Source organism: Pimephales promelas, chromosome 3 (genome assembly GCF_988280905.1).
Source record: "Pimephales promelas chromosome 3, fPimPro1.hap1.1, whole genome shotgun sequence".
Lineage (NCBI taxonomy): Eukaryota > Metazoa > Chordata > Actinopteri > Cypriniformes > Leuciscidae > Pimephales > Pimephales promelas.
The window spans coordinates 6,126,752-6,137,288 of record NC_142771.1 but is presented as its reverse complement, the minus strand read 5'-3'; the positions used below and the strand labels follow the sequence as shown (position 1 = coordinate 6,137,288).

Sequence of the window (10,537 nt, the reverse complement as noted above, 5' to 3'; positions counted from 1 at the left end):
TGCAGACTCAAAGTCAGCTTTATTGTGCTCGTGCCATAGTTTATTCAGCAAGTCTCAGGTGTTGGCTAAAAACAACAAATAAAATAATAAGTCCATATAGAAAATAAACGAGACTGCCAACTTCACTGAAAGAGTTCATAGAGAGACAAACAATTCCATTCATATACCAAATGCAACCTTACGCCTTATATATAATAACTATCACATGTCTTACGAGTGTGTGACTGAACGGTCATAGATAGACAGAAAAGGAGATGTAAACATATTTATCCCAACACATGTGTAAGGCATTGCTTCAGTGTGATTTCTCATGTCTTTCCACGCTGAGAGCAGGTAAAGGGCTTTTTAAAGTACGAATTAATATGTTTCTTAAGGCCTACTTTATGTCTGAAAGAGTTTCCACACTGAGAGCAGACGAAAGGCTTTACGAAATTGTGAATTAACATATGCTCATTAAAGTGTCCTTTCTGTGTGAAACTCTTGCCACAGTGAGAGCAGGTGAAAGGCTTTATTTCAGCATGAGTTAACATGTGAGTCTTAAGGACTTGTTTACGTGAGAAACTCTTTCCACACTGAAGACATGTGAAAGGCTTTTCTGAAGTGTGAGTTACCAAATGCTCATTTAGTCTTCCTTTATGTGTAAATCTCTTCCCACACTGAGAGCAGGTGAAAGGCTTTATTCCAGCATGAATTAACATGTGAGTTTTAAGGTATCTTTTATGTCTGAAACTGTTTCCACACTGAGAACAGGAGAAAGGCTTTACTGAAGAGTGAGTTACCAAATGCTCATTTAGTGTTCCTTTCTGTCTAAAACGTTTCCCACACTGAGAGCAGCTGAAAGGCTTTAGTCCATCATGAATTAACATGTGCTTCTTAAGGTTGTGTTTATTTGTGAAAGTATTTCCACACTGAGAACATGTGAAGGAATTTTTTCGTCCAGCATGAATTAACGTGTGATTCCAAAGGCTGCTTTTATGTTTGTAACTCTTGCCACACTGAGAGCAGGTGAAAGGCTTTATTCCAGCATGAACTAACATGTGCCTCTTCAGACTTTCTTTACATGAGAAAGTCTTTCCACACTGAGAGCATGTGAAAGGATTATTTCCTCCAGCATGAATTAACATGTGATTCAAAAGGCTTCTTTTATGTTTGTAAGTCTTTCCACACTGAGAACAGGAGAAAGGCCTTTTCTCTTCTGTTATTTGGATGCTGCTTTGTGAGCAACTGTTTTCAGTTTTGGAGCAACTCAATGGCTTCTCTTCAGCGGTGACATCATGAACTTTCTGATGATGTCTCTCCTCCACTTCATTCAGATCTGGTCTTTCCTCTTTCACTTTCACCAGGCCTAAAATTAAAACAGTAAAATAACAACATGACATCATGACTTTTGCATAAACATACACGCCACTTTCGAGTCAAGTGGCGTGTTATCTCGACGCATTTTCAGCTATCCGCTTGTATCCGCGTGTATGTGTGCCGCGTATGTCTACGCCATTAACGTCTGCGTCATTCCGCGTGTCTGTATACGCAGTCAAATCTCCAGTCATAAATGCCATTAACCCCAGTGACGGTTAGGTTTAGGGACAGGGTTGAGGTAAGTCGTATATTTATATAACGTTAAGTCAACGGCGTTGTAGCAAATGCAACATTTAATAATATACGTAAAGTGTATTTAAGGGGGCCGGAAAGGCCAATTTAGCTCAAAGGGGATAATTCATTGATTTACAATGAATCTTGACGAATCACTAACGGAACCGAGCAAACGACTCGTTTAAAGTTCATTTGAACGGGCCGTAATTATAACCTTTGCAAGGATATAAATACCAAATCTATAGTGACACACTATGTTTTAGCAAGGTAACTTTAGATCGAGCAGTACAAGACATTAAATGTGCAAACACAACACAAGGCAAATTATCTTGTTGAATCTATCTTGAATTTATTAGCTATTCTAAACACAAAACTAAGGTCTAAACATAATCACACACACACCAGGGTGGCAGTGCCACCGGCTATATATATATATATGAAGAGTTCAGATGCAAAAGCCTCTAAATACCATTTGAAATTTTCTTCTAAAATGACCATTTTTATCAAGCTTGTATATTTAAGTTCAGTAATTTCACTTAAATGACAATTAATAGGTAATCTTCATTGCCATTTAAGTGAAATTACCGAACTTAAATATACAAGCTTGATAAAAATGATCATTTTAGAAGAAAATTTCAAATGGCACTTAGAGGCTTTTGCATCTGAACTCTTCATATATATATATATATATAGCTGCGAGCAACGATGAAGGGCCAAAGGCAGCGGTACCGCCACCCCGGTGCCTTTACGTAACTAAAGGCACCGGGGTTTGCGGTGCCACCGGCTTGGGCCCGCAATCGCTGCTCGCAGCTATATTTATTATTATTATTCCGTAACCTTTTTGGCACTTTTGGAGCCCTTAATATGCTCGAAAACTCTTGAAACTTTGCACACAGGTCAGAACCCGCGGCCATCAGAGTCGGGCTGAAGCTGGTACCTGGGCGTGGCAGGGCGGCTCGTCAGCGCCCCCTGGAACGGGGTCCGAACACTTGGTCCATAACTCAAACATGCTTGTATGTAATAATATGAAACTCAGTACACATGTTGATCTCATGGTTTTATCTATACCTCACACTCTTACTTTTTACCCCAGCCCAACAGGAAGTCAGATATTTGTGGTTGTTTTTAAAATGCACGCAAAGGAATGTGTAATACTCCTCCTAGAGCTTTGATCCAAATTCGACGAAACTCGGTCAGTGTGAAGTCAAGACATTGAAGATAAAAGTGTGCGAGGGGATTTTAAATATCTCGAACGGTTTGGCCGTGGCGAGGAAACGAAAACATGGCGAGAAACGTGAAACAGGAAGTTTGTTATAACTTCAGCATACATTAACTGATCTTGATGAAACTTCAGCAGTTTGTTCGCTGTAAGAGGACGATCACATACAAGGTGCAGAGGAAAAGAGAGTTGGAAAGAGGGAGAGAGAAAGTTTCAACTTTCTATATGCACGTAAGACAAGACCTGAAAGGACCACCAAGCATTAATTTGAACCTTCGTTTCTTAGAGAGGTTATTCAATTTACATTAAAGCACCAGTTCAGCTAGAGTCTGGAGTACTTGCTTGTCGTTGAGTCAAAGGGGGTTTCCCAGCCGGGTCCGTTGCGTGGTTGCCTTCTCGTGCTTGGATGGAAGTTCGGAGCTGCCGATCACGTGTGGTTGGCAGGCAAATGAGAGTCCTTACGGTTCAAAGCGCGTTTCGTTTTAAAACGAAGCTTTGCAGCAAACTTAACTTTGAAACGAGAAAGGAAATAAAGGAAAGAAATGAAAGTAAGGCGAATTGGATGGCTTGAATGAGCTGTTGTAACCCCGGTCTCGATGGGTTATTTTGTCTGCTGGTCGAATTTGGTCTAGTCGATGTAGAAACATGCGAACAAGCTCTTTGTTTCAGAGAGAAGCGCGAACAGGAACACTCTCTTGCTGTTTTAGAGAGAGGCACGAACTTAACAGTTACAAACTGAACGAACACAAAACTGAACACGAACAAACTCTTCTGAGATCCTGTTCCTTTGTTCGGATCTTTAACTTAAAACTCAGTCCAACCTCCCAGAAACTTCTAGCCAATGGGAAAATGGTATAATTTTAGGGGGTGGATCTGACTTCTTGCTGATCATAAATTAGGCATGACCTGTGATCTTCTCGCTTTACAAGAGACCACATTTTGAATATTATAGATTTAAAGGAATACAAAACATTTTACACAGATTTCAATCAAGCCATCTTTTGAATTAAGAGAATACGATTCTTTTGATTGGAAACGAGGCATTCACACTCTAGAGTTATAAACAATCACAATAGTTAATAACTATTACATGATTAATATGTGATATTAGCAGAATACATCAACATATGAATTGTAGGAACACATAATAAGAATTATGATCCTATGATCCTACAGAATTAGTCAATTACAGGCCGCCTTTTCTGTCAAAGATACTAGAAAAGGCAGTATCTTCACAACTATGGTCCTTTTTAGAAAGAAATAATATCTGGAAGGATTTTCAATTTACTTATTTATTTGATTATTTTCAGGATTTAGACCATACCATAGTACTGAGACAGCTCTCATTAGAGGCACAAATGATTTGCTCTTATCATCCGATCGTGGTTGTATCTCTATAAGTGTTAATCGATCTTAGTACTGCATTTGACACTATTGACTGTTCAACTCAGGCCACAAGATATCAATTTCAATCGATTCTCGATTTGATTTAAAGTCGGTGTGAAATGGACAGATTGTCATTTTTTCCTTGTCGTGACGTATATCCGAGTGAAACGGCTGGAGGATGGCCGTTGCAAACAAAACGGAGCCAGATTTGAATGCGATTCTCTGAGAGGCGGTTCACCGATAGCCGCACCCTCATCGGATCTCGCTATTCCACGTGACCGAAATAGAAGAGAGGTCGTTTCGATAGGGGAGGGCAGGGTAATGTATTTGATTAAAGAGTATAAGGGTACATTATTTTTTTTTTTTAAATAATGAAGTGCACAGATAAATCATTTATAATAAACACTACAATATTACATATACAAAGAAGATTTGTCAAATTTGATTTCATGCCGACTTTAAGTATATGCTGATTTCAATTTTTCTATTTTGACTGGCCCCACCACAAAGAAAGAAAAAAATGAATAAAACAGTTATTGTTTTTTTTACACATGTATCCTTGTACTGTAATAAATTATTATGACACCCCAAATTTTAGATGACAGTGAAACTTATTAATTCTCGATTTCAATTTCAATACCACCGCTAATGGGTCCCCTGCTGAAAAAAAACAATAGAAACCATTACAGAAATGGTAATGGTTTCCACTACAAAACCATTACAAACCATTACAAAATGGTGTCCATTACGTAGTGTGTTTTGGGCCATATTCTATTAGGATGTATTGGTTTGCATTACAAATTTGTATTGGTGATGATATATTTAATGGTTTCCATTACAATTTGTATTGGTTCTGATTTGTAATGGTTTCCATTACAAATTTGTATTGTCATGATTGGAATATATTTAATGGTTAGGACAACCTATGTGTGTGGGTCAGGTTGACCTGATCACTCCCAACAAGAGCTGTTAAACCTGAAATCACATGGGACCAATGTTTTGACCAATCACTATGACCAGTTTTTAAAAACTTTATCTAGCCTATTAATCATGTGTAGCCTACATTTAATCATTATTATCAAACCAAAGGAAACACTTTTAATTGCAGTCCTAATGGTTCATAATGGTGTCCAGTAGATACCAACATGTAACCTAAAATTTTCAAAGTTGTTCTATTGGTCCTTAATGGTATCCAATAGAAAACATATACCACCAATACAAGAGAACAAATTACCAATAGAGACTTACAGGACCATCACAGTTTCAATTAAAACCAATACAGAGAAAAAGACAAAACATGCCACCAATAGAAGAGAGCAAATTACCAATAGAGACCTACTAGGACCATTACAGTTTCCATTAAAACCAATACATTTCCCTTTATAACCATCAAAACCATTAGGAATTCTGTAATGGTTTCTATTGTTTGTTTGTTTTTTCAGCAGGGTCCTTTTACGATTTTTTAACTTTAGTCAGTCTATAATGTTGCTGTGAGCATAAAAAAATATCTGTCCACTCCAAAGGGAGATATTTTATTTAACAACTACAACTAGATTGGATAATCCGAGCCCAAGGAATAAGCAAAAAAGGTATCGATTACTGTTTGGATTTTTATAATCACGATTATATGGTGTATAACATAAACATTAGAAAATAAAAAAACACACTAAACGTCCTATGAAAGAAGTGCTTGAATAGTCCGTGAATGCGGCTTGGAAACATATTCGTACATCCAAAAAACAAAAACAAAACTTTGTAAATGGGCATATGGGACCACCGACCTCCTTGTTCCTCGTGTTTTATTCTCCAGGGTTCTGGTTCACTCATGTCCTCCTCACTCTCCTCTTTAACAAACACCATCTTCACAGCAGCAGATCTCAGTTCAGTTGATACTCCTCCAGATATTCCTGCTTCAGAACTTAGTCCGTGTATATGAGGATGGGAATATTACAGACATTTATTGACCTGTTTAAAAGTATATCGTTCTATCTTTTCTTTGTAATAGTTTGTATTAAGCCAGTAACGTTGCCACACAACAGAAGAGCCCACGCTGAAAATTAAAGTTCTTCCTCTGAGGTTTAATGGTGGTTTGTAAACAAACGTGTGTGTCTTACCGCCACCGACTGGACTGGAGTGTGAAGCGTCGAAAGAGGAGGTCAGGAGGAGAAAACAATACGGGGAAGAAATGACTTGATGCGTGGACGACAAATAAATGAAAAATACTTTAAAAAAAGATATAGCCCACACTGGCATTAGAAATGTTAAATAGGCTTAAGTGAGGAGAAGATCAGAGAAACGAGTTTCCAAATTTCATTCCAATCAAATATTTCAGGGAAAACACATTTTGCAGAATGACTGACATTACAACATTTAAATAGAGGCAAAGTCAGCAAAATTGGGATACTTTTTTGGTAAACTGTATTTAACACACTCTATAGACTATTAAAGTTTTAAACAAATGCTCAAACCATCTCCAACTATGGTTTTTGAGGGAATGAGAATTTTACTGTGGTGGTAACACACACACACACACACACACACAAATAGACAATCAATCGGCATAGTCGAAACGGACAATTAATCGTCAAAACCCTAAAAATATTTTAGACAATTATTCGTCAGCCAAAATTCATAATCTAAATGAACTAATAAACTATAAACACATCTCTTTGACCTAGCTTACACATAAAACATTATAAACGTCTATAATTCAATGTTAGGCTGTATAGTTTAGATCCGGGAACACTTCCCATCCCATAAATCCTGATGTACTTGTAACATCATAAGAAGAATGGCATCTACACTAATATTAGTCTCTTTGTTTATCCCGAGGTTTACCGCAGTCCGTCGTATGAAGAACCTGCGCCTGGACACGACGATAACGCAGTCCTGAAGTGTCACTAGTCCCTCCCTGTGAATCCTCCTTTCCTTCACCTCTGTAGATAATTGTCGTCAGGATAATTCCAGTTCACGAAGCGATACAATTCTGTATTATAAATTTTAAGGCCAGACAAGTGGTTTGTTGAGGGTTGTTTTTTTAGGGAAGGACTACATGCTTGCACACATTTCAAACATGCATACCTATAGAATGAACTCTTAATAATTAATACTAATACTTATCTAATATTTAAAGTAAATATTGCAAATTCTAAAATTTTCTTCATCTCGAGTATTACGTCAAACGAGACTGTGTGTGAGTCTCAGCAATACAACAGTTTTTGTCCTCATACAGTCTCTGTACAATTTGCACGATCTGTCGATTCTGGACCGATCGCGGATGAGTGCCCCAAATTATTAGATGAAATTTGATATCAGAACATAGACAATGATCAGAGCAGAGCAGAACACAAGATCTGAGAACCAACAATGACACAAACAAGAAGTGCAGACTCAAAGTCAGCTTTATTGTGCTCATGCCATAGTTTATTCAGCAAGTCTCAGGTGTTGACTAAAAACAAAAAATAAAATAACAAGTCCATATAGAAAAGAAACGAGACTGCCAACTTCACTGAAAGAGTTCATAGAGAGACAAACAATTCCATTCATATACCAAATGCAACCTTACACCTTATATATAATAACTATCACATGTCTTACGAGTGTGTGACTGAACGCTGTAGAAGAAATGATTAGATGACAGAAAAGAAGATGCAAACATATTTTTCCTAACACATGTGTAAGGCATTGCTTCAGTGTGATTTCTCATGTCTTTCCACGCTGAGAGCAGGTAAAGGGCTTTTTCGAGTATGAATTAACATGTGATTCTTAAGGCTTGATTTACGTGTGAAAGAGTTTCCACACTGAGAGCAGATGTAAGGCTTTTCTTTAGTGTGAGTTACCAAATGATTAGTAAGGTGTACTTTATCTGTAAAACACTTCCCACACTGGGAGCAGACGAAAGGTTTTATTCCAGCATGAATTAACATGTGATTCTTAAGGCTTCCTTTACGTGTGAAAGAGTTTCCACACTGAGAACAGACGAAAGGCTTTTCTGAATTGTGAATTAACAAATGCTCATTTAGGTGTGTTTTCTGTGTAAAACTCTTTCCACATTGAGAGCAGGTGAAAGGCTTTATTCCATCATGAATTCTCATGTGAGTTTTAAGGTATCCTTTATGTCTGAAAGTGTTTCCACACAGAGAGCATGCGAAAGGCTTTTCTGAAGTGTGAATTAACAGATGATCATTAAGGTGTCCTTTCTGTGTAAAACTTTGTCCACAGTGAGAGCAGGTGAAAGGCTTTATTCCATCATGAATTAACATGTGAGTCTTAAGGTATCCTTTATGTCTGAAAGAGTTTCCACACAGAGAACAGGTGAAAGGCTTTTCCAAATTGTGAATTAAAAGATGATAATTTAGGTGTGTTTTCTGTGTAAAACTCTTTCCACAGTGAGAGCAGCTGAAAGGCTTTATTCCATCATGAAGTAACATGTGAGTCTTCAGGTTTTCTTTACGTGTGAAAGTCTTTCCACACTGAGTACAGGTGAAAGGCTTTTTGACTTTTGTTATTCGGATGCTGCTTTGTGAGAAACTGTTTTCAGTTTTGGAGCAACTCAATGGCTTCTCTCCAGCGGTGACATCTTGAGCTTTCTGGTGATGTTTCTCCTCCACTTCATTCAGATCTGGTCTTTCCTCTTCCACTTTCATCAGGCCTGAAATGAAAACAGTAAAATTATGTAAATAAATTCATTGTTAATATTGAAAATAAAAGGAAATTAGTAGGGGTGCAGGGAACAAAAATCGATTCATATTGTAAGAAATTAGGATTCCAGGTGCCTCATTCCTCATTAGAAATCAATATTTGAATGAACAATGACCCAGCACTGAGGGAAACCAATACAGCTTTGCTTTATTAATCCTTTGTCTCAGAATATAGGATGAATATGAGGTGAGAATTACAGATCTAACCAATACAGATATACATACATTGTATGACAAGTCCACATGTGGTCAGTTTCTGGCTTTTCTACCACACATACATTTGGAGCCAGAAAGGCCCTTTCAATGTGTAACATGGGACAAGACTCTTCCTCTATTTGAACACTGAGGTCTACATAATGAACACCTGTACTGCAGGCTTATAGACTATGCTTGAGACTTAGATAAACTACTTCTAACATATATGAATCATGATTAAAACGATATAACTGTTCTGCCTTTTATATTTAAACTGGAGTTGGACAATGATGGAGAGACTCAAAAAGAAGTGACATTTAAAATGCAACAAGTCATTTCATAATAATAAAAAAGCCGTTATTTTACTTATTTAATGTCATTAACCATCGTTTTGAGCCAATACTCTTTTTTAAAAGTATTGGTTAAGGCACCGTTTAGGCTCTGCTACCATTTTAAAAGTACCGATTTGGCACCGACGCGCTCTCGCGTTACAATCACAATACGTTTAAGACATTTGTTATTAAAATAACGCCATAGAAATCCGCAGGAAGACTTCTGTAAAACAGATAACGTCAAACCTTTGTCACTTTTGCCTGTCTTTAAAACTTGAGAGTCCTGTAAGATGAATGAAGAATCACCAACCTTCTTGTTCCTCGTGTTTTATTCTCCAGGGTTCTGGTTCACTCATGTCCTCCTCACTCTCCTCTTTAACAAACACCATCTTCACAGCAGCAGATCTCAGTTCAGTTGATACTCCTCCAGATATTCCTGCTTGATTCAGATCTTAGTCACGTATATGAGGATGGGAATATTACAGGTATTGACCTGATTCAAACCTGTTTGTCTTTCTCTACACTAAAAGCACATTTCTAAAAGTTTATATTTAGCCAGCACCTCGACCAAACCGCAGAGATCATGCCGAAAACTAATCTTCTTCCTCTGAGGTTTAATAGTGGTTTGTAAACAAACGTGTGTGTCTTACCGCCACCGACTGGACTGGAGTGTGAAGCGTCGATGAAATACATATATGTGTGACAGCGCCACCTACCGAATCGGAAAAAAAGCAGTCCCATAAATTTTGCAGGACCAACACCAAAAAGTTTATTTCACCCCTAAATAATAGTTTCTTGTAACCTGGTTGCTGGCTGAATGTTGAATAATTGTGACTAAGTTTACACCCATGTACTTTCTTGCAATTAAACCTGGTTGTTTGTTGAATACTGTGACTAATTAGCATAAAACCTCAAGTAAAATAAACGAAAAATAATTAAGGAATCATGGTATTGCCTTTCAGTCACTATAGATCAACAACATAAAGTAGCCTAGCCTACAGAGGGAAGAAACAATTGACTCTGGTGGTAGGTTTAGTGTATGTTTTTACAAATTTATGTTAAATATACAAATTAGCGATAGAAACGGTTGAACATTAGTTTTTTTTTTTTTCAGT

General features: G+C 37.5%; 2 protein-coding genes across 2 annotated transcripts; both read right to left on the bottom strand.

Annotated features, from left to right (window-relative positions):
* LOC120471999 (uncharacterized) lies at positions 1 to 6,346 on the bottom strand. Its single transcript, XM_089129184.1, has 2 exons — positions 5,977 to 6,346; positions 1 to 1,345 (listed from the first exon to the last, which is right to left on the bottom strand). Exons 1-2 carry the CDS (start codon positions 6,053 to 6,055, stop codon positions 309 to 311), a joined length of 1,116 nt encoding a protein of 371 aa, XP_088985310.1. The 5' UTR covers positions 6,056 to 6,346; the 3' UTR covers positions 1 to 308.
* A 1,227-nt stretch (positions 6,347 to 7,573) lies between these two features.
* Positions 7,574 to 10,067, bottom strand: LOC120471997 (uncharacterized). The gene is made up of 2 exons (XM_089129195.1): positions 9,733 to 10,067; positions 7,574 to 8,846 (listed from the first exon to the last, which is right to left on the bottom strand). Exons 1-2 carry the CDS (start codon positions 9,809 to 9,811, stop codon positions 7,885 to 7,887), a joined length of 1,041 nt encoding a protein of 346 aa, XP_088985321.1. The 5' UTR covers positions 9,812 to 10,067; the 3' UTR covers positions 7,574 to 7,884.
* Between the last annotated feature and the right edge of the window lie 470 nt (positions 10,068 to 10,537).

Coding starts and splice junctions, on each gene's coding strand:
- LOC120471997 (XM_089129195.1), bottom strand. CDS start 9,811: ATGGTGTTTGTTAAAGAGGAGAGTGAGGAGGACATGAGTGAACCAGAA. Junction 8,847..9,732: donor AAAACACGAGGAACAAGAAG/GTTGGTGATTCT, acceptor TTTTCATTTCAG/GCCTGATGAAAGTGGAAGAG.
- LOC120471999 (XM_089129184.1), bottom strand. CDS start 6,055: ATGGTGTTTGTTAAAGAGGAGAGTGAGGAGGACATGAGTGAACCAGAA. Junction 1,346..5,976: donor AAAACACGAGGAACAAGGAG/GTCGGTGGTCCC, acceptor TTTTAATTTTAG/GCCTGGTGAAAGTGAAAGAG.